Raw genomic sequence first — 25,179 nt, 5'->3', positions numbered from 1 at the left:
TGACACCAAACTTTTGAACGGTAGAGCACATATGCAGAACAAAATCTTTTTTTTACATGCAAATTCAGTCAAACTGGACATTGTGTTTCTTCTCTTTGAAAGCCAGCAGAGAATGGGTTTTAGATGCTTTTGTGTTTCTGCTCAAAGCCCCGTCACATGGACACCCAACAGGCATTTTTAACTAAAAAGACAGAAAACATGACTCAAATGTGCGTCATTTGTCGCTGAGGTAAATGACCTGTTAGCTTCACTTTGATATGTTCTTGTTGTCATGGCATAGAGGCTCTGAGGGTCTCTAAAAGCCCCTCTGCTGTCACAAGCGTCATTGAGTATTCAGACATTACTCATTAGACACACTGAGGTGTTTGAAAGCCGTTGAATCGTACGTAATCTTACTGTTTGACAGTCTCATGTGCAATTACACGGAGCTGTGATGCTGTTGGACAGACGAGGTTCGGTTTAACATGTTCATCCTGTGCCTTCCTGTTTGTATCTCTTGTGTTGTGATGAGATGCTTGTGTTTTTCATTCTGGACTGAGCTGACGGCCCTCGCGTAGAATCCATGCAAACTAATGAGATTTCTCACACATTTCCCTCTCTCTCTTACTTATTTGTTCTTTTTCATCTTTTTGTATTTGTATTTTTTAATAACAGCATGCCAGTGCTTCCTACAGGATTCTGTTTTTCTAAAAACATACATTATAACAATACCTTTTGTTTCTAACACACTACATATTAGTTTTAAATTCAGCATATTATAATAAACATAGTTAACATTAGTTAATGCGTTGACGACATAACCTAATAAATAGCAATAATGTATTCATTTTGGTTTATTGTAATTTCTATATACAGTTGTTGCGTTTCAAGTTTTATAAATTAAATACATTGATGATAATGTTTAATAATTGTATGATATAATTAAAAAAATGGTAAAACAAAATGAATATTAAAATGTATATAGTAGTAATAATAATAATAATCTATTAAAATATAGTAAAGTAAAATAAGGATTTTATGAATTTTAATGAAATTGTATTTTAAATTATGAAATCATTAATTATTCTTATATTACAAATGTATATTTTATTGCACAACCACAACAACAATAATAATAATAATAATAATAATAATAATAATAATAATAGTAATAATTAAATGTTATATTATTGCAATTATAATAGTAGTTATATTACAAAATGCCATCCATCCATCTTCTTCCGCTTATCCGGGGCCGGGTCGCGGGGGCAGCAGTCTAAGCAGAGATGCCCAGACTTCCCTCTCCCTAGACACTTCCTCCAGCTCTTCCGGGGGGACACCGAGGCGTTCCCAGGCCAGCCGGGAGACATAGTCTCTCCAGCATGTCCTAGGTCTTCCCCGGGGTCTCCTCCCAGTGGGACGCGCCCGGAACACCTTCCCAGGAAGGCGTCCAGGAGGCATCCGGAACAGATGCCCGAGCCACCTCAGCTGACCCCTCTCAATGTGAAGGAGCAGCGGCTCTACTCTGAGCTCCTCCCGAGTGACCGAGCTTCTCACCCTATCTCTAAGGGATCGCCCAGCCACCCTGCGGAGAAAGCTCATTTCAGCCGCCTGTATCCGGGATCTTGTCCTTTCGGTCATGACCCAAAGCTCATGACCATAGGTGAGAGTAGGAACGTAGATTGACCGGTAAATCGAGAGCTTCGCCTTGCGGCTCAGCTCTTTCTTCACCACGACAGACCGGTACATCGACCGCATTACTGCAGAAGATGCACCGATCCGTCTGTCAATCTCCCATTCCATCCTTCCCTCACTCGTGAACAAAACCCCAAGATACTTAAACTCCTCCACTTGAGGCAGGAACTCTCCACCAACCTGAAGTGGGCAAACCACCCTTTTCCGACTGAGGACCATGGCCTCGGATTTGGAGGTGCTGATTCTCAAAATTACAAAATGTATATTTGAAAATGCAATAATAATAATAATAATAATAATAATATTTTAATACAAGTTGTAGTAATAATAATAATAATAATAATTATTATTATACAAAATATTTAATAATAATAATAATAATAATAATAAAACATATTATGGCAATTTTTATAATATTACAACATTTTATATTTTATTAATAAAATAATAATAAATGTTATGGCAATTTGTATAATATTATAAAATGTATATTTTATAATAATAATAATAATAATAATAAATGTTATAAATGCAATTTTTATAATATTAAAACATCTCTCCTAACACGGATTCTTTTGCCATCCAGCACTCATGTTGTAGAGATTGGGTTTGTACCAGTTTGGTGCAGTTCTTCCCATCTTACTACATCATTTTTTTTCTCTCTCCTCATGTATTCTCACATTCCCTGGACAGCCTCTGCGATGAACACATCAGTTCATTTCTCCTCCAACAGAACAATCTTTCCATCCCTTTGTGTGATGCGGCCGAATCCCATAAAGGAAGCTGTCGATTTCAGGCTGGGGATCTTGTCTTCAGCCGCTGGCCTGCGCTCTGTTCTCTCCTGCTCTTCGGGGCTGTACGGGGCCACAGGACCCCAGAGCTGCGTTCGGCTTCTTTGTATTGAGGTTGTTCGCCTGAACTGGGAGTTTGGATTATATTCAGTTATTCCCACTCAAACCCATGTATGTCGTGTAAATTACAAGACTTCCGAGAATCTGAGTATAATGGCACGCTTTAATTTCCTGTCCTCCTTTTCCAAGTCCATATCCCTCCTGTGAAGACGAGATTTCAGACTGTAAATTGGGCCACGCTTTTATACATTCTCCCACACTGGTTTCTTGTGTCTGCTCTGTATAATTACATGCAAATCTCTCATTTGCCTCGTTTTGGGACAAAGTATCTATAGAGGAAGTGGTCATGTTTGCTGATTTTACGATTCATTTCCTGAGCAAGCTCTTCTTCCTGTAATGAATACTGCTGCATTGCAGAGACCTTGGACATTTTGCTCTGTTTAAATTGAATTTGCATATTAATCGATGCCATTGAAAGTCTGTTATTTCAATTATTGAGCACTTGCCGTGACCTGCGCTGGCTCGACTGGCTTCTTGTTCATTCTCAGATGCTTTTAGTCCAAAGCAACTCAAAATACTCTTTGAGGTGCAATTTTGTCTTTACTTGATAACTGTGGCCTAGAGCATCATGGGTAAAGTTTCTAGCTCAAGGACAGGACTTCTGCATGTCACTAGAATCGATATCTACATCAAAAATATACATTAGTTTGTGCATTATTATGACGTGAACTAACAATGATCAGTAATTTACAGTGCTTGTTAATTTTAATTTCTACATATACTAATAGATTTAAAACATTCTAAGTTGTATAAATTAGTGTTATTAATTCTAATAATAATAATTATTATTATTATTATTACCATAACCATGGTTATTATAGTTAACTAAAACCATAAAAAATATTTCTGTTTCTTGAATAATAATAAATAATTCATAATAATTGTATATAAACAACAAAAACTAAAAATGACTAACTAATTCTTCAAGTTGTATCAATAAATTTGATAATATTATAATAATAATTATGTTTTTATATTTTACATGCCCTAATACATTTGCTACATTAAGTTTGATGATAATAATAATAATAATAATAAATGACATATTAATGCATTTTTGACATTTCAAGTTGCATAAAGTAATTTATGATGATTATAATATAATAATATGAATTATAGTAGTTAATATCAATACTAATAGCCAATATTAATACAGTAATATAATTAATTAGGTTTTTTTTCACATTTACATTTCAAATTGTGTATGAGATATATAAAGTACCTTGATATATAATAATAATAATGATAATTTATTATTATTGCAGAACGATTTAATAATGAACAATAGGATATATTTGTAAATCAGCATTAATTTAGATTAACACATGATTGTTAATTATATTATTTAGCAGTATATTGTTTTTATTCTATTGAGAAGAGCAGCACTCTCCTTTTGTGTTTCACGGATGAAGGAAAGTTTGGGTTTGGAGTTCGGAACATCACGAGCGTGGGTAACATTGTTCCTCCTTTAATAGCTTGGCTGCTGCCACAAACTCTGAAATTGCACCGGCGTCCCCTGTTCTCCTCTTTAATTAAAAAAGGGCTAGCATTAAAGAATCTCCTGAGAAAACCGCCTAAACGACTTCCTGAATATTTAAACGATGGTTCTGGAACTTTTCTCACTGGTGCTGTGTAGGGAATCGCTGTAAGTGGCAAAAGAAGCATCAAACCTTGACTGAAGCGTTTTGGGTTTGGTTTCTGTGCCTGTGAAATCTCCTTACAGATTTAGCGCTTTTATTTTTTCTGAACCTATTCCCTGCGTCCCCTCTGTTATTTCTCTCTCTCTGTCTTATTCAGTCTTTCTTACTTTCCCTTTCTTTCTTTTTTCCCCCCACGCTCCTTGTCTGGAATTCGTTACCTTTGTATGAAAGCATCAGGATTTATGAAACGTAAAGATCATTCACATCCATATGAGCTTATTTCTTCAAAAGGAGACCATTTAAAGCACGCTCATGCTGCTCTTGGGCGTACAGTAAAGATACTCGTATCGATGTGGAAAGACGTATAGTTTTTAAATCCAAAGGTGTAATGTGGTCCCAACGACTTAATAATTAATTACTAATATGCAAATATAGTATTTATTAATATCCTGAATTAACTTTTGTCTTCATTTGCATTTTAGTCTAAGCTTTTGCGCTTTTGACATTTTTATTAGTTTTTAATATTTCTATGTAGCTATTTTCATTTCAGTTTTGGTTTTGGTAGTTTGTAGTTTTTAAATTTAATCTTAAAGTTTTTGTACTACTTCTATATTTTTTTTGTTTCAGTTAACCCTGCGGCTTATGAGCTGAAGTCCTCTAAAGTCATATGACATTTGTCTAAGTTGTTATTTACTGAAAATCTGAGTTCTCAAAACAAAAATCAAATCAATTGCATTTTCATCAAACCTGTATTGCATTTTTATGTGCCAAATTTGAATATGCACATATCATATGTGCATGATATTTAAAGAGGAAAGATTCAAATTAGAATTAGTTTCTCCTGTTGTGTTCCGCAGAAGAAAGAGGTAGGGTTCAGAACGACATGAGGGTGAGTAAATAATGACTCGCTTTAGCTGAGCTATTCATTAAAGCCATCTGTAATTCCTCAAGGTTTCTTGGAAAAGCCGCCTGCAGTGCTATTAAAATGGCAGGGGGCATCTTTCATTTTTTTACCTCGTTCCATTTTCACTTTTTATTCATTTTTCTCACTCCTGGTCTTTTCTTTCTGAAGTCAGAAACCACTTTTGCGCTTTCAAATAATTGTCAGTTCGTACATTAACACCGTGTTTGATTCACGTCGGTCTCTATAAGATAAATTCACACGCATCTCTATTTTATTGCACTCATTCCCGCAATGAAGTCTGAAACTCTTGACTTTTTTTAAAATAACTCCCAATGGTTGCTTCGTGTTGAATTATTTTGAAAGCTCCTTTAATGTCGCCTTTCTTTATTAGTTTTGTTCTGCTTTAAGCTTTCTAGTAAGTCATAAGGGGAAATGCTCTATTTTCATTGTATTTTTATGGTAAGACGCAGGCATCCAGAGGATAATAGTAAATCACATTATAAAGGAGGGAAAGAAAAACCGCTTTATATTCTTATATCAAGTTATTTATTTTCCTTGCTTTGTTGGCTGTTCTTTATCCTTACCCCTGCGATATGAACACTGTGTTACAGTCTGAGACTCATCCGTCTCCTTTACTGCGGCTAAATGTGATAGCAGTTTATTTCTGGCTCACTGCTGGAAAACTGCCTCTGCTAACAGGCATTTGCAGACGGGACACCCCCATGGCCCTTTACGGGGCGGCCGTCCTCATGCCGTTATTGAGGTGAAATTGGCCATCTACTCTAGGAATAGTCTTTCCTGCAGCAATGCAAAGATTTTTTGTTTGTTATTTTAGAGCAGAGCTTCGGTGTTGAATCTGTTGTATTGTCCCGTTTAGGTCTTTTAAAAGGTTGGATGCCCGTAAAACAACCTAAACCAGCCTAAGAGGGTTTGTGGTCTGGTCTGGCCACCAGACTGGATAGTCCAAATGGGTTTTAGAAACAATATTTTGTGTTTTAGACACAATATTTTTCTCTTGTTTTCCAGTAGAAATATCTAAACATTTTTCAATCAAGATGCATTTACTTGAGACGATATTAAGTCAATTACAAAAAACTAAAAATAAAATAAAGTTAATTGAGTTTATGCTTAATACAAGAAAAGAGAATTAAAGACTTAATTTTAAATTCAAAACAGTTTAGATTATTTTCCATTGACATATATTTTTCTTGTTTTAAAAATACTTCATTCCGATAATAAAATATTTAGTATTTTTTCATTACATATAAGAAGGAAAAAGACTATAAGGAAGTTTTGTTTTCTGAAAATTTTATTATAATTAACTTTCTTAAAAATATCTATCAATGAGGTAAGAAAAATCTTGTTTTCCCTTTGAATTAAGTGAAGTGGTATATATTCATGCTGCTTGTCAAAAAACTGAAAATAAATCAGAAACAAATTAATATAGAATATGAAGCCTATTTTTATTTTCAGATTTTGATGCATTTATTTTCATGACAATTAAGCACATTTGTTTGTGACAAAATAAATAAATTAATGGTTTTGTCCTATTCATTTTCTTGTATAATTTTATTTAAAATGGTTCTTCTTTATGTAGTGTACTATACATGTATTTTATTTGTGCTATATTTTATTCTGTTTGCATTTATTTATTTATTTTTTATGTTTCATTTATTTATTTGTTTATTTATCGTTAGTTATTGTTATAATTATTTTATTTATTTTTTAGTTTTAGTTTTATTTTGCTACTCTAGATGCCTTGAAGGGGATAGTTATGTGGATACCCAAACAGTTTTTGGTCCCTATTGACTTCCATAGTTGTTTAGTTTTTTGTTTCCATACTATGGAAGTCAGTGTCTACCAGCAACTGTTTGATGGTAGCCACTGACTGAAGGAAACAGCTTTAGGACAACATGAGGTTGAGTAAATGTTGACAGAATTTTAATTTTTGGGTGCACTACCCCTTTAATGTATAATAATTTACACAAGGAATGGTTTTAGCTTTTATTTGACAGTGATGTGTTGGGCAATCACAGCATATTAGGAATTTCCTAAGCTAATTTACGGTTTGTGTTTTCCCGTCGCCGTTGACTTAAATCACACCTGTCAATGCACACTATTTCCTCACACCGCTGACGGATATTAGGCTGCAAGTGAGGCGTTTTCAAATGGCTTATTCACAGTGCTTTTCATTAGCGTGCATTAACTCGGGCGGGAGGGAAGGCTAGTTATTAGCATACGTTTAGTGGGCTCATGAATATTTGAACCGCTGCGAGCAGAGGACTGGTTGTTAGCGTAGCATCATTAGTGTCAGCGGCAGTAAGAGCGTTTGGCCGGCCAGCTGTGAGCACAGTGGTACAGGGCCCTGGAGTGTGTGAAGGACGGCTGTTTAGTGTGTGTGTGTGCGGCTTCAGAGTGCCACTGAGGGAATCAAGTGGCTCCGACGCACTGAGAGACTCTTTGATGTGAAACAGAGCCGATCGTCCTCGCGTCCCTGATGGCAGAGGGAGAGAGAGAGACGCGTCCCCGCGGCTTAGAGCTAAAACCTCAGTGATTTGCTCCAGTGGAGAGAAGAGCATTCCAGCCTCTCTCCCGCACGCTTACACAAACACACATGATGCACAAATATACACAAACATACAGCGGGATCTGTGACAAAATGACAAGAAATTAAGGAAATTTATTTTGCAGAAAGCGTGATGCACAAATAAATACAAATATACAGCGGGATCTGCAATGAATTGACAAGAAATTAAAAATATATATATATTGCAGAAAGCACGATGCACAAATGTACACACATATACAGCAGGATCTGCGGAAAATTGACAAGTCAGGAAAATTTACATTGCATAATTTTTGCAAAAAGTTTATTTTTTTTACCATAAATAGTTTTTATGTTGTTGTTGACAATGACAAGAAATATTTTCATGACATTGCAAAAAGTGCTTAAATGATTGCTTTATTAATTATTTAATTAATAATTTATATTTTTATACAATATTATAATGTATATTATATTTTAATTGTATTGAAAAAATAATGTTTTTTTTATATATACATTTTTGCATGTATATAATGATCATAGTCTAAACAAAGAGTGAAATAACCATAAACTAGTGCTGTCAAATTAATTAATCGCAATTAATGATATCCAAAATAAAGGTTTGTGCTTACATAATATACAGTATTTGTGTGTACTATGTATATTTATCATGTACTGGATATATAAATACACACACATACATGTATATAGTTAAGAAATATATACATATATGTAATATATACATATATATGTTACTTATTTTATATATAAATATATATATTATATAAATTTCTTAAATATATACATGTATATGTATACGTAGGCTATATATATATATATATATATATATATATATATATATATATATATATAACAATAAAATAAATATTAGCAATGTATTAGTAATTATATTCATTTAGATTAATAATAAATATAAATACATTAAAATATATTTCTTTTTTAAATTTCTGTTTCAGGAATCTGAAGGGACGTTGCCCAACTTACTGGTTCTGTGTGGAGACCACGGCATGTCTGAAAGCGGGAGTCACGGCGGATCGTCGGAACCGGAAATCAACACACCCCTTGTGCTCATCAGCCCTGCCTTCAGGAGGAAAAGTGAGTACAGGCCGTTGGTGGGTGTTCTCTAAAGAAGGCTTTGTATTGAGAAATTTGACTATTGGATTGCCAAAAAATCCTATGTTAGAAAAAAAAATGACGTTGTCATAATGTTTTGAAGGAAAGTTTGCTCACATTAAGTTTCTCCTCCAGATGTAAAGGTTATGTGACTCTTTGGATGATCTTCTATCGATTTTCCAAAGTTTCTCTGTTTGAAAGTGAAGTTATTTTAAGCCTGGGTTGTATATTTGATGTCTTGCTTCTTCAGTAAAGTATATTGGCCAGACTTAGTGCAACCATACACAAAATTCCTCCCACAATTGTTAAGCCGTATCCAATAATGGCCGTATGACAGATATCCAGCTAAACAAGGGCTCTAATAGTCCTCGGTCTCCTGCAAAGAAGCTTTGCGCACAATAAACATTTTTGTAAATCAGTCCCCAGACTGAGAGTTGGTGTGACTGGGGTGATCATTTTTCATCTTTATCTTGCTTTAAATCAAACTGACAAATAACAACCAACATATTCACACATGCATTTAAGAGAATTAATGTCTTTGTGAGGGACGGGGCCTGATCGTGTTGCTGATGCACCAGTTAATGATGTTATTTATTTAAAGGTCTGTTTTAACAAACTCTCAGAAGCGATTGTGTAAACGCAAACAATGCTTAAATCAAAAACAGTTGCAGATCAGTGTTAATGACTGTGCAAGATATTCTTAGAATGTGCAAAGCTGTGTGCTTCTGATCATGTGTTTGGAAGTTATTTCAACCATTCTTGCATCTCTAAAGTACAGATGAAGGGCAATTATTCCACTAAAAAGAGCCTGATGCGTTTCACACTTTCTTTGCTTACACATTTCCAATAAATGCATTCTTTTTTTGCATTTGTATTTTTCTCCCTATTTTAGTCATGGTTTTTTGCATCAGAGACTGCCAAACTTAGTTTTTTCATGATTATTTCCATCCTTTCTGGTCCTCAAAATTATAGTTAATGTTGTAAGCATTAATTCAATAAAAATTACAGTACATTTTGTTTTATTCTGGTTTAGAATGTTGGCTTTTCAATCCAGTCAGTTCACATCAGATAAAATCAAGTAATTTTTAAAAAAAAAATTCTAAAATGTTATTTTACTTATGTCATCACTTTGACTTTTAAATGATAAAATCGTGTTTAAAAATATTTAATATTTTATTAGTAAAATCAAACTGCATCAAAAATGCAGTAAACATGTGAAATATTATTACAATTTAAAATAACTGTTTTATATATACATATATTTAAAAATGTAATTTATTCCAGTGATGCAAACAAAATTTTCAGCAGCCATATTATTATATATTTTGTGAAAAAAATAGTTGTTTACATTTTTTCAGGATTCTTTGATGTACATAAAATACAAAAAAATCAGCATTTATTTGAATTTGTATCATTGTAAATGTCTTTAACGTAACGTTTGATTAATTTAATGCATCTTGCTGAATAAAATTCTTAATTTCTTTTGAAAAAAATCATGTTGACCCTAAACTTTTCAACAGCAGTGTAGAAAGTTAAAGTTCTACTGTAAGGCTTTCTAGATGTGCTCTTTCTCTCATATCCTACATAGACTCATGTAGTTGTTCGCTGCACATTAAATCACAAATGTCTGTGACAGTCTGATTGCATTAGAGGAATTCTGCGGTGAGTTGCTGGATAATTTTACGGCCCGAGGGTTTTAAATTACCCACTGATTCATCTCTGTCTAATAATATGAAGCATTAATTCATTTTTTCCCTACTGTTTTATAATGGATTAATTTGCATTGAGTCTAGTGTGTAATTGATTGTGACACACACACACACACACACACAGAGCTGGCGCAGCGGTTGTCACACTGGTCATGTGACGCAGTAAACACACCGAGCACATGACGGTCTCATAACCACGTGTGGATAAACACACACACACACGCTATACTCACACCCTAGAGTGTGAAAATCTGTGAGAGATGCTCATTATCTACTTCCACTCATCCCTATATTCTCTCTCTCTTTTTCTCTCCTGAATGAAAGTGTGGAGTGGCGAAGCATCTGTCTACACCAGACTGTCAGGGTGAATGTGATAATTGTTTCTTTTCCTGCCTGATCTATTTTTGTGATCTCTTACTCATTTATACGCATGCACACACACGCATTCACACCACCTTTCTCGTGCAGCACACTGTTTTTATTTAAAGATGAGCTCATATTCTCACCCGCTGCATGCGGCTCTTTCATGCTGACCTCATCGTCCATCATACCGCTGTAGCCGCAGGTAAAACCAGCGCCGTCCGGAGAGAGAGACAGCAGACTTGTTAATAAGCAGTTGAATTTTTGTTTTTACTTTTTTGTATATGCATAAACTTAACCTGAATTGGCTTCCTTCGTATCTTTGTAACTCCATCGGAATTTTCATTGCCAAGTGAGTCTTCGGAGCGATTCAGACCATCAATTCAGTCAGATTTAACAATTGATTTGCTGATTCTTGTGTTTATTTTTGTGCACAGCCAGCGAGGACAGTGCAAAAGCAATGCAACACCATTCAGCTAAATTATAGATACGTTTTTGAGTTAGCGCTACAGATTCATCAGTAGCACAGTGCAGGAAACACTGACTTAATCAAACGCTGATGTCGGTCTTGTTGATGTGAAGAATATATTATAGATTTAGCGTGTAGAAATAATTTTTAATTATTGTCATCAACTTCCTGCTAGAGATGAAGTGATCTGCATTCATTCATTAATATGTAAATATGTCTTCATTTTGGGTGTCAGTTTGCAGAACCGCGCTGGAATGAGAACAAAAGTAGTAGAAAGATTTTGAATAGATGGATGGTTGAATATATTAATTGATGGATGGATTAATGGATGGTCGGATGGATGGATGATAGAAGAGTGGACAGATGGATGAATAAATGTATGGATAGATGTATAAATGGATGGATGTATAGATGTAGAAATGGATAGATAGATATATAGATGGATGGATGGATGGATAGATATAAATGGATGGACGGATGGATAAATATATAAATTGATGGAGGGATGAATGGATGGTCAGATGGATAATAGATGGGTAGACAGATGGATGAATAGATGTTTAGATGGATGGATGGATGGATGAATGGTTAAATATATAAAATGATGGATGGATAAATGGATGAATGGATATATAATACACCTTGTGATTGTTGAGCGTTTGGGCTCCGGCCAAGGTCGTTTCCATGGCAATTGCTGTGTCGCACCACAACCTGCGGACTGAGACAACTTGTTTGGAGTGCCAGCGCGGCGGATCTCTAGGCACACGAACTTACACATACACACACTCATACGCTCATAGATACAGATATTCATTCACCTCCCTTTACCCACATCCAACGCCTTTGCCGCTTCTTCCCGTCAGTCTGATAACGGGTCTGTGTTAGCACTGTAATGGCTGCAGACCGGATGGCTGGTCGTCTGAACTGGATTATTCTCTGCAAGTTCCTGTATTGACTGTGCTCTATGCTGAGGTTTTTTGTCTGTTCTCACACTGTACTCCCGTTCAGGAGCATAGTGTGAGGATTATTTTTTTTCTCCTTCCTTTCCTCATGTTGTGCTGTATTTTTCTTCTCTATTGCATTTCGTTGCCTTGTATCTACATGTGCAATGACAATAAATTGAATCCAATCCAATATAGATGTATGTACACTGCCGCTCAAAAGTTTGGGATCAGTAGGATTTTTATTGTTTTTTAAAGAAGTTTCTTCTGCTCATCAAGCTGAAATTATTTTATCAAAAATACTGAAAAAAAACAGTAATATTGTGAAATATTATTGCAATTTAAAATATTTTTTTTCTGTCTTAATGTACTTTAACCTGTTAACTGTCACCTGTCCCCTCTGTGGGACGCCTAAGTGTACCTCACTATTTTACAATTAAATCCTAATAATTTATTCCTGTGAGGCATCATTACTCCAGTCTTCAGTGTCACAGGATCCTTCAGAAATTATTCTAATATGCTGATTTATTGTCGATGTTGGAAACAGTTGTGCTGCTTAATATTTTTTGGAACCTACAGTGCCCTCCAAAAGTATTGGGACAGTAAAGACAAAATTGCTCTGTTGGCTGTGGAGTCAAGACATTTACAAATATGATTAAAAGATGAATATGAGACAACACTACAGAATGTCACATTTTATTAGTGGGTGATTCAACACATAGATGTTTTACCAGCTAAGAAGATCAGCACTTTTAGAGTTTCATCCCTCTATCTGATGTGAGCATAAGTATTGGAACAGTTGCCTCACGGGTCTCTCTAAGTGATCAGCTGTGTCCTGTTGCATTAATTCTTCAGATATTAAAAGCAGGGAATGTGTCGTATCAGTTATATCCATTACTTCTGTATTCTGAATCTTGCATTCGATGATGACACACAAAAACCAGGATGAAGATGAGGGAGCTGACTTTGAGAGAAAAGCAAGCAATCTGGATGCTAAAAGAAAAGAGGAAGCCAATTATAGCTATAGCAAAAACAAAGGGCATGGAGAAATCAAGAGTTTGGAAACCACCAGTGACACCAGAAACCAACAACGACCTGATCGCCTGAGAAAACAATAGTAGTTGATGACAGACAATTAAAAAAAAGCTAGGAAAATGAACCATAAAAGACGTGTCTGTAAAATCACCAACAACTTCCAGAAAGCTGCGGTGATGCTCTGACAATCTACTGTCCTCAGGAGACTTTGACACAGAATTACAGATGCTACACAGCAAGATGCAAACCTCTGACCAGCACCAAAAATAGAAAGGCAAGAATAGAGTTTGCAAAAAAAGCACAAAGGTGAGCCAGAAGAGTTTTGGAACTGTGTTTATGGACCGATGAGACAAAGATGAACCTTTATCTAAGTGATGGGAAAGCAAAAGTGTGGAGAGAAAAAAAGGTAACTACAAACGATCCCAAGCATACAGCCTCATCTGTAAAGCATGGTGGAGGTGGTGTCATGGCATGGGCATGCATGGCTGCCTCTGGAACAGGCCCTCTCAACTTTACTGATGACTTAATGTATGATGACAGTAGCAGAATGAATTTGGAAGGGTACAAAACCATCTTGCCTACCAATATTCGTATGAAACTAATATGAAACTTTTTCAAAGCTTTATTTGAACATTTACATTATTTATTTGAACATGCTATTAAATAAATGTCAGTCAAGTTGTCATTTAAAATCCAGACCTCATTGGTAATGTTATTGTTTTAGTGATCATGCAAACAAAAAGTCATTTTATTTGCCGTTTGTTGATTTTTAAGTATAAAACTTGGTGAAGTGATTTGTGTGTCGGTACTTTTTGAACATCTTCAGCACATTTTAACAATACCGTGATAATACTGATAACCGTGATAATTTTGGTCACTATAATCGTGATCAGAAATTTTCATACCGTTACATCCCTATCTACAACTAAATAATAGCTTTTAATCTTTTATATCTGCCTTATGTTCAACTGTCCCAATACTTATGCTCACATCAATGAGTGGGATGAACTCTAAAAGTGCTGTTCTTTTTATTTGGTAAAACATGTATGTGTTGAAACGGCTAATAATAAAATGTGACATTCTGTAGTTTTGTCTATTCATCTTTTAATCATATTTACAAATTTCTTGACTCCACAACCAACAGAACAATTTTGTCTTTACTGTTCCAATACTTATGGAGGGCACTGTATGATATGAACATTCTTTGATGAATAAAAAGTTAAAAAGGAACAGCATTTATTTGAAATATAAATGTATAAATGGATGGATGATAGATGTCTAAATGGATGGATGGATGGATGTATAAATGGATGGATGGTTGGATAAATGTATTAATAAATGGGTGGATGGATGGATGATAGATGTCTAAATGGATGATGGGTATTTTAAAAGGGATGGATGGATAGATGTATAGAGGAATAGATGTATGGATGGTTGGGTGTAATAGATAGATTCATCCAATCCTGAGATTGCGTAGAGAAGGAGAGTTCCACCTCTTTATCAGGGAGCTGCGTGATTATCAAAACGCCTCTCAAAGTGCTTGCTATGAATGTGAAAAATGCCGAGACTTTTTAAAGACAGATGAACGTTTTGGAGGCAGTGTGTTAACCTGAGGTTGTATTTATTTTTTTAACATGTGAACATTTCAGTGTGCAATGCCCTTAAGTCTTAAAGCCGGTGAGCGGTTAATGATGCATATCTTGCTGTTGCAGCGGGATTTGAGGACCCGGGTGTCCTGGAGCAGGTGGATCTGACCCCCACCCTCGCACTGGGTCTGGGGTTACCCATCTCCAAAAACAGCGTGGGCCATTTGATTCCAGCTGTGTTTGAGGAGTTATCACTCAGAGAACAGCTGCGCCTCATGCAGATCAATGGACACCAGCTCAGCCGCCTCCTACAGGACAGCAATCCCACCTTCCACAATGGTGAGTTCACAAGTGCAGTACAAAGCTAATGCATACAACAGCATTCCCACAGAGCCATGATCAGTCCACAAACCATTCAAACACAAATAGCGAGTGATTTGGCTCTTTGTATGTCAGGTGAATGGGTTACTTATTGGCAAGTATAGTTTATTCAAACTTCATGTCCAAAGTCAGAAGGTCCCAAGACACATATGAGATGGATAGCTGTCCAGTCACCTCTGGTTTGAGATGTTTACAAGGTTGACTCTGCCAACTGTAAATGCATCTGGTTGTTCGGGCATATATGTAAACTTTACTCCTCCCAGATGAAGCGTCGTCAGCAGCAGTGGAAGTTTGGGAGCCTCACAATCCAAATGTTAATTAGTAATGATTGATGAGACACACGGATGTACCTTAAGCTCCTAATTGCCATGCAAAGAGAGCATTCAACAGAAACTTTTGCTGACTGGCAATAGTGTGAAGAAAATTTCAATATATTTGCATATAGCACAGGATTTGTAGGTTTCTGTTGTGTGGAGGCCAAGTGTAAATGGAGTGTGCATCCATTCCGATAGCAGTCTGATCAATCAACATACATGAAGTGTAAAAAAGAGTTTTTGTCTGAAGTGAAATACTCAAATATTGTCTCAAAAAGATGGATAGATGATGTATAAATGGATGGATGATGGATGGATAAAATGGAAGGATATATGGATGAATGGAGGTACCAGCCATTTTTTCCTTGATGTCTTGTTGATGTGTTAATGATTCACATTTTACATACATAAAGTTACACAAGTGCAGTGTTTTGTTTTTGATGTAAACAGAAACTTATTTAAAATAGTTTTCAGTAATTTAAATACATCTAAAATAAAATGTTAAGAAATATCAGAAGCTACAACTGAAATAAAAATAAATTCAATCTAAATTTAAATATTAAATGCATTTAGCAAAATTACTAAAACTTTAGAACTTATACAAAATATAAAACTGAAAACTGCTATTTAATCATTTAAATATGATTAAATACTATAAATAATACTAAAGTAACAGAGTCAGAGTCTCCCAGAGTGTGTCTCACACTACAGTTGGCTACTATCTAGGGCTTTTGTCTCAAAAAGGCAACTAGCTTCAGTCTTATAGTCTGTGCTATGCTTTAGTTTTCAATCCAGTTCAGTTTTGTTTTCTTGTTTTGCTGCTTGAGTATCAAGCTCATGAAACGCTGTCAGTAACCCGACATAAGAGCACGGGTTTGAGTACACAGACATGACTGGGCATTTAGAGCACTTTAAATCCATAGAAATGGAGAATGTATACCCTTCAGCCCAAGCCTAGATGTGTGTGTGTCCTCTGCTGTCTCTTTAGCAGTTTGGTTGCATTTTCTCTCAGTGGGATATCTGTCCTCCCACAAACATCCATCTCTTGCTCGTTCACTTCTCGCATCTTACAGTATTGAGTGTTTTGCTGGGTTATGAGGTGTGAGTGTGTTTATGCAGGGTTCGAGTATTTGATGGTGATATTTGCTGACATTTTCACAGACTCGTGTTGCTGTTTTCTAAGTGTATGTCTTGTGTAGCCAGACCTTTTGACTCGTTATAAATCTGAATCACACCTTATTCTGGCTACAAACTGTCCACTCAGACAGGAAGAGATTGTTTAATTGACAAGTAAAGCAACCAGAAGAGTTATTTTTGTCTGTGTGTGTATGTATCTAAATTTGTTATTAGCACAATAATAGATTGGCATTCAAATTAGTGCACAGCAAAGTGGATCCGCGAGCAGCTGCACAGACGCTGATGCATCCCACCGGATCAGGATCCGCTTTTATGGTGGGAGAATATGCTAAGCCGGCAGAGCATATTTTGTTCACAGCTGGCCCATGCTGTTTGAATGAGAACATGTGACGGGCTGAAAATGCGATTTTCCTTTATGTAAACACTGTTTATATATGTGCACAAAATGTGGCAGTCTGCTTATTCATGCATATGGTTTGATTTAGATTTTGTATTTTTTAAGATGTTTAAGTCTGTGTACGTGTCATATTTATTGTTAAATAACATTTTAATTATCTGTATTTAAATTTTTAAATAATAAATTACTTATGTTTTTATAACAAATACTTGAGTACAAAAGTAAACAAAATATATATATTTAATTGATTTATCTATCATTTAATAAAACTAGATCTGGGTAACAAACCATTTTTTTTTTTTTTTTTTTGCTATCTGCATTTGTTTGTGCCTGTTAGTTTATTTAGGGCCTGTTAAGGCAAAAATACATATAAAAATACAACAAAATATTTAATTTGATTTAAATAGATGTAAAGACATTACTATTTATTTTTTTCTAACAATAATTCCATAGTTCTTGTTCTTCTTGAGATTCCTTATGTTCTGATAACATAACTTACAACACTAAACCTGTGCGCTAAAACACTAAAATTGCGTAAAGCTGGCCAATCAGATCAAAGCTTACGATTTCATCCAACTCTTGACTTTATTATTTGTAATTTTTTTCTGTACAATATGCATTAGTCATTGAATTACCCCTCTTTCACCTGTGCTTGAGGGAAGGTTCAAGAGGCGTGTGGAGGTTGAGATCTGATTGATGAGGACGACATACCGCTGCAGCCCACTTTCGTCCTCCTTCTCTAAGGAAATGAAAAAATATGAGATTTTTAGAGGTCAGCTCTTCAGTCTCTGTGTGACGTACAGGCAGATATTACCTCACTTCACCCATGTCTGTCTTGCTCTCTTTAGGATGTAGAAACTTCTCCATCATGCTTTGCAGCCTAATGAAGCACTTAATTAAATTGCTGATGAATTGTTGTGATTAAGGGGAGAATCATTCATCAGAGTTTTTCTAGGCACATTGACCTGAAAGCGAGACGTCGGAGGTTTTCTCCTGATAACACTTTTCCCACGGTAACACTCTGAGAGCTGAAGCTCATGACGGAGTACCATTAAAATGCAACATGCAGCAGAACCCGGAGTCACACTAGAGATCTTGACCTGCTTTTCCCTGTGTGTGTATGAAGCAGAGGCAGTGCTCTAAATCTCTACTAGCATACTGCAGTCTATAGTAAATACTGTATAGTGCATACATTTGTTTTTAAATCTTGGAAATAAATAAAAAGTTATGTTTGTAACTAATTACTTTTTGTAACTACTTTATATACAGTATAACTATGCTGCACATTTGGCAAATGAAAGATGTCATCTGGGTATTTCATTCACTATGCACACTATACACACTGCATACTGTAAAAATAGTGATCGTATGATAGTGTGCCATTCCAGAACACCCAGAGGTGTCTTCATTTGTGCCTTTATCAGCACTTTCATCCAGAATGCATTATGAACTGCATTATTAAGGTACAGCCTGAGTGCGAGCACACACACACACACACAGACAGACAGCTATTTATTAATATAGCTCAGCAAATATAAGCCCAGATCCACTTAAACCAGATAGGATCTTCACAGACCATCATCAACACAAATGAGTGATAATTTCAGCATCAAATTGGTTCAAAGCTTTATTGAAAGGCATTTTAATGGAAGGTGACGCAGACGTCCTGAGGAGGATCTTAATGAGGCTGATGTGTGAGGAGTTATCCGTCATCATGACAGGATCATCCAGAATCCTGCACTGGCCAGATGCAGAAACACTGTCCTGCCACACACACACACACACACACACACGCACACATATATGCACGCACATGAGCCCTGCTGTGTGCTGTGGTTTGTTTGAAGAGCTCTACTGATCTCCTTTCTGTTGTGTGTGTGTGTGTGTGTCAGCACAAGTCCGATCTGTTCCTCATACACTCACAAAACTGTGATGCTCAGGTGTTTGTGTATAAGCTGTAGAGTTGTAACATTAGAATTATCTTGTCTGTCTCTGTCTGTCTGTCTGTCTGTCTATCTATCTTATCTATCTATCTGGCTGTCTGGCTCTCTTTCTATCTAGCTGTCTATCTGTCTAGTTGTCTATCCATCTGGCTGTCTATCTAGTTATCTACCTCTATGTCTGTTTATCTAGCTGTCTATCTATCTGTCTTTCTGTCTATTTGTTTATCTAGTCATTTGTTTTTGTTTGTTTGTTTGTTTATCTGCCTGTCTGTCTGTCTGTCTATCTAGCTATAGCTATAGACACATGTATCTATCTAGTTATCTATCTGTCTGTCTGTCTATCTGTCTATCTAGTGGTCTATATCTATCTATCTAGCTGTCTGTCTATCATCTGTTATTCTGTCTGTTGTTCTGTCTATTGCTCTGTCTGTCCATCTGTCATTTTGTCTGTCATTCTGTCTATTGTTCTGTCTATCATACTGTCATTCTGTCTTTGGTTCTGTCTGTCCATCTGTCATTATGGCTAGTGTTCTGTCATTCTGTCTTTTGTTCTGTCTGTCTTTGTCTGTTGTTATCGTACTTTCTGTCATTCAGTCTGTTGTTCCATCCATCCGTTCCATCCAATCCATCCATCCATTCCATCCATCCATCTGCTTCTCTCTACCTTCTCTTTCCTTGTTTTCTTTCTTATTTCCATCTGAAAATATTCATGAATAATCCCCATTATTCCAGGCTCATCCCAGCAGATTCTCCGTTTGGCTTTTCTCTAACTCTCCTGCTCTGTGATCAATGCTGTGAATTAAACTTTCATTATTAAGCAGAAGCCGCTGTGTCTAAGAGAGGACAGACCATTGTCTGAGAATCATCCTCACAGGCCGAGATTTCTCATTGCCGTAACGCTATTATGTATCTTGAAGCTCTAATATGCATGACTTTCAGCTGATACTGTGGAAATAACACTATGCTTCACTGTCATAACACTGCATAACAGTTGACATGGATTCATGAGCTAATTCAGCAAAATCATATAATTGATTAATCACAGCCTCGCTTATTTATGTTATGACAATAGATGAACGTTTCAGCAAAGTGAATTCATTTATAAGCGAATAGATTCATGTGAAAACGCCTCTAATGTTCTGTTTTACCCGCTAACGCTCAGTAATTGTCCCATTCATCATTTTTTCTCGGGGTTAACATGATCTCTGTCAGCAAACCGCGCTTTGGTTTATCACCTTTCTGTCTTTAGGGTTCACGCAGACACACCGATTAAGATGCTACATAGACGCTCGGGAAAAACAAAAACATCTGGGAAAGAAATATTAAACATTCACAGGTTTCACATGGCCTGGAGGAATGTGTGGCTTCACATGCTATCTGTCCTAAGCAGCATGCATGATTATAATTCATATGTGAGATGCACTGGTCATGCATAGTATATAAAGCCACATCTTGCAAAATCATAAGTTAAATATATAGGACTGTATGCCAAAAGTGCTCATATGGTTGATTTTTTTGCATGGAGTAAGTATTACGAACAACCTCATTGCTCTACAGATGAAGCGGTCATATGCAACTTTTTCAGTTGCCATGGCAGTTTCAATTAATATTGAATTTTAAGTTAATTCATTTAGCATCCATTAGTTATTTAGCGTCCATTAGTATCGTAAGGTAATTTGGCTAGTAATTTAAAATAATTCATTTTGTGCATCCAAACAGTTTACAACAAAGAGGCTCATTATATAAAGATGCAATTTTAAGTGCATGCTTTTAGTATGTTATACAAGTATGCAAATGACATTGCAGCCTGAATGCCTTCATGGACAGTTTTATGTGTGTTTGCATTATCATCTTTAAGTAATTTAGCTACAGTATTTAAGGCCATTCATTTTGTGCATGTAAACAGTTTGCAACAAAAAAACTTATTGTATAAAGGTTAGGTCTGTCAGTTTAAAAAAAAAAAGTATTTAATTGCATGATATGCCGATTAGTGATTCGCAAATTAATTGCACATCAGTGAGGGCCAAGAAATTAGCCCAGAAAAGATTATTTAAAGTCATTATTGTGTTAAATGAAAAAAACAAACCTGCATCTGATAGCTATATTTACACAGACAATTTAGAGGTTGCATGAATTTAATTTGCATGGGTTTTAAAAAATCGTTTTGAAATACATGATAAAAAAATGAAAATCTGAAACAAAAACAGTGTTGTTTGTAGCCAGTAGTTGGCGTTATACCACTGTCCTAAAAAAGTCATTAATTCAACTGATTCCTTCAAACACCTGATTCCTTCTAGAATACAGCAAGTGACTAATTTGTAAATTAATTTGTCTATATATTTAAGGTCATTCATTTTGTGCATGCAAACAGTGACTTGAGATGCAATTTTAAGTGCATGCTTTTAATGTGTTATATACAAATGCAGCCTGTGTGTGTTCATGGACATGTTTGTGTGTTTTTGCATGCTTTGGAGAGTGTGAGCTTGCATATGTTAAGCCAGAGATGTACCTTAAGTATGCAGGCAACACATTCTTGCCCAGCATGTCATCGGTTTTGCATACTTAACATGTTTAATAACAAACAAGGAGGTGAATTCCATTGTTATTCCAAAATCAGATTTTAACATGTTGATTCTTTGAACAAACTGTTTGTCTTTCAGTAGTTGAGCTGCAAGACTGTAGAAGTCAGCCGTTCATGCCTAATGCGTTTGAAAATTGCATTCGCACGCAACGGAAAACACACTTGACCCAAGTATGTAACACAAACAAAATGTGTCATTCTACACAGCATCAGCTCTATGGAGAATCAGAGCTCAGAGATGGGGAGAGACGTGTTAGATAGAGAGAGGCACAGAGCGGGACGGAGGTGTCCTGTAGTGAAGCGTCTGGGCGGTATGAGGCAGACGTGACTGTTAGCTCACTCTGAGATCCTGCTGTGAAGGCCCTTAGTGTCTGTCTGCTTTAAAACACAGCCAGCAGACACCTGATTCTTATGCAACAGCTTCCTCATGGTGTCTTCATAACACCGTGGCTCTGTTTCAAAACCTAGTGAGAATTTCAAGGCATTGTATGTGAAAGGCTGTTTCTGAAAGATAAAAATGTTATTTTAAACACCTTATGAGATCAGCATCACATTTATTCTTTGAGAAGGCAATCCTGCAATGCATTGCTGTAGACTCCGTAAAATAAATTGTCTAAATTTTTATTTTCCTTTCTGATTTTACTGATTACAGGCTTGCTAAACTGATTGTAATCGTAAGGATTTTTCGTAGAAGTTTTAGATTTTTAAAAATATTTAATTTTATTTGTATTTATTTTATGTTATGAATTGTTTAATTTTAATTTGGCTCAGTGATTTTGCTGCCTATACAGGCTTGTTAAATAATAGCTAAATATAATAGCTTTGTTATTAATTGATTTTATTTAATTTAATTTAAATGTCTTTTTCTCACTGATTTTGCTGCCTACATTATAATTGTAAAAAAAATTTAATTGTATGGTTTTACAATTTATTTATTTTTATTTATGATGATGATGATTATTGTTGTTTTTATTATTAAAATGATCTGTTTTTCCTCACTGATTTTACCGATTGCAGACTTGCTAAATAATGGATAACAATTGATAAACTGATTGTAATTGTAAGATTTATTTATTTATTTATTGTGTAATTTAATTTAATTTAAAAATGAATTTAGAAAAATTCTCACTGATTTTGCTGCTTACAGGCTTGCTAAATAATAGGAAAAACAATAGCTTGCAGGAGATAAATTAATTTTAATTAAGGATTTTTTTAATTAATTAGTTTATTTTAATATTTTATTTTATTTGTATCTATTTTATATTTTTAATTTTACATTTAAATAATTTAATTAAATTGTAATTTATTTATTTTATGTTATTGTGTAATTTACTTTATTAATTTAATTTAAAAATGACTGTTCTCCCACTAATTTTGCTGTTTACATAAACAATAAAGAAAATAGTAGATAACTGATAAATCATTTGAAATTGTAAGGATTTTTATTAGGGGTTTTTGTTTTATTTATTTATTTATTTTTTATTTTGTTTGTATTTGTTATCGTTTAATTTAATTTTTTATTTAATTTAGTTTAAAATCAGTTATTTTCTTATATTTTATTGCTTAGTCTTGCTAAACAATAGATAAAACTATGTCCAACAATAGATAAACTGACTCTCATTGTAAGGTTTTTATTACGGCTTTTTGAATTTATTTGTATAATTGAATTTAATTAGCAGTCATGTAGAGCATTTGAAATGAGTCACTTGCAAGGTTTCAGCTCAGCAAAATGGCTTTGAAGGTAGTTGCCTATATAGGTAGACATCAAGGCAGTTAACTAAGTTAAAGTCATTCTCTTTCTTGCGTTCTGGTTGCATCTCTGTGGTTGTTCATGTCTGTTACATTTTTCATGTACCTTCCCCTCTCTCTCTGTCACAGAGGACGGTTACGAGCTGTTTCGCGTGGCGGAGAAGTCTCACGGAAGCTGGATGAAGCTCTATGTGGATGGAAACACGTCAGAGGTTCTGAGTAACATGGGCAAGAAGGTTCTCAAACAGTATCTGGAGGCCCTGAAGGCCATGAGTTCAGCTCTGAGCAAACAGCTGGGAAAATACGACATGTACTCCATGATCATGGGCATGATCTTCGTACTGCAGGTGAGATCTGTGCAGTCCTGAAGACACAACACAAGGCTGTATTTGCATCACTCACAGTCTGGTTTTGTTCACATCACATTAAGTATGCAGTCTACTCGAACTAAACTTTATTCAAGGTTCTGGCTGTAAATGTCAGTCTGATTCATTCCTAAAGTATTTCACATTTTTAACAAGCAGGTTTTGCTTCAACTATCGTAATTTCACATCTGTATCAGGTTTTGGCAGATCGTCGTCAGATTCGAACATGTGCTCCTCCACATCTATCACTTGCAGTCATAGAGGAAACTAAAGTGTTTAACACTTCATAATACTCATTTCCTGGTGCAAAGTGAATTTGTAAGGTGTATGTTATATGTCACAAAATTACACGTGAAAGCAGTTTTAACAAGTGATAAGAAAATTCATTATTTAGCAAGTTAAATCTCTTTCAGAATCTACTGGCAGCCTTTTACAGAGACTATGCGTAGTTTCTTTTTTTCCAGCATTTGTAAGGGAATTTTGATTAAAATAAATTAGTGAAATAAATACATTTAAAACATATGTCATTTTTTATTTAGCAACTTTACTGCATTTTATAATGCATTTTTGTTTTCAGTTTGAGCGCATAATATGTGCTATATAATGCATTTTTAGTTCATGTTCATTCATATATTATATATATTCATATATTCGGATTATCTAAAAATACTGCACTTTTGAAAGAATTCTCTGCTGCTCACCAAAGCTGCATTTATTTAATTAAAAATACAGTAAAAACAGTAATATTGTGAAATTTTATTACTATTGCAAATAGCTGCTTTTTATATGAATATATGTTAAAATATAATTTATTCCTGTGATCAAAGTTGAATTTTCAGCATCATTACTCCAGTGTCACATGATCCTTCAGAAATCATTCTAATATGCGGATTTGCTGCTCAAGAAACATGTATTATTATCAATGTTGAAAACAGTTGTGCTGCTTAAGATTTTTTGGAAACTGTGATTTTATGACGAAGAGAAACATTTTTTCAGGATTCTTTAATGAATAGAACGTTCAAAAGAACAGCATTTATTTAAAACCGAAATCTTTTGTAACATTAGAAATGTACTGTCACTTGTGATCAACACAAGAATCTTGCTGGCCCCAAACTGTACGTTTCATTTGCCATTTATTCATTCAAATACATCATTTATTTACAGTATATGGCCATTGTATCAACCATCGGTCACCAATACTCTCAATGCCACCATTGAAAATATATGAGTGCAACTAGTTTAAGATTAGCTAAAGATTTGTGGAAAAATGTGGAATTTAGCTGCTGATCTTAAATGAGTTGTAAAAGGATTAAACTGCTTTAAAGCGTGTGTGAAGAGTTTAATGGTTTTCTGCTTTGTGTTTGTTGTTTACTGTAGTGTCTGTGACCAGCTGCCGTGGTCATT

General features: G+C 35.2%; 1 protein-coding gene across 1 annotated transcript in view; it reads left to right on the top strand.

The window, feature by feature from the left end:
* Nucleotides 1-25,179, top strand: part of LOC306853133 (GPI ethanolamine phosphate transferase 2-like) — a 118,992-nt gene that overhangs the window by 24,162 nt on the left and 69,651 nt on the right. The window contains exons 5-7 of the mRNA XM_079390332.1: nt 8,652-8,790; nt 15,035-15,247; nt 23,540-23,757. Coding sequence (XP_079246458.1) covers nt 8,652-8,790; nt 15,035-15,247; nt 23,540-23,757 — 570 coding nt within the window. The remainder of the gene's footprint in view (nt 1-8,651; nt 8,791-15,034; nt 15,248-23,539; nt 23,758-25,179) is intronic.

The sequence above is a fragment of the Barbus barbus genome, assembly GCF_936440315.1.
Source record: "Barbus barbus genome assembly, chromosome: 33".
In the NCBI taxonomy this organism is placed as follows: Eukaryota; Metazoa; Chordata; class Actinopteri; order Cypriniformes; family Cyprinidae; genus Barbus; species Barbus barbus.
The sequence above is the reverse complement of the archived record's forward strand: the minus strand, read 5'-3'. Positions and strand labels throughout refer to the sequence as shown.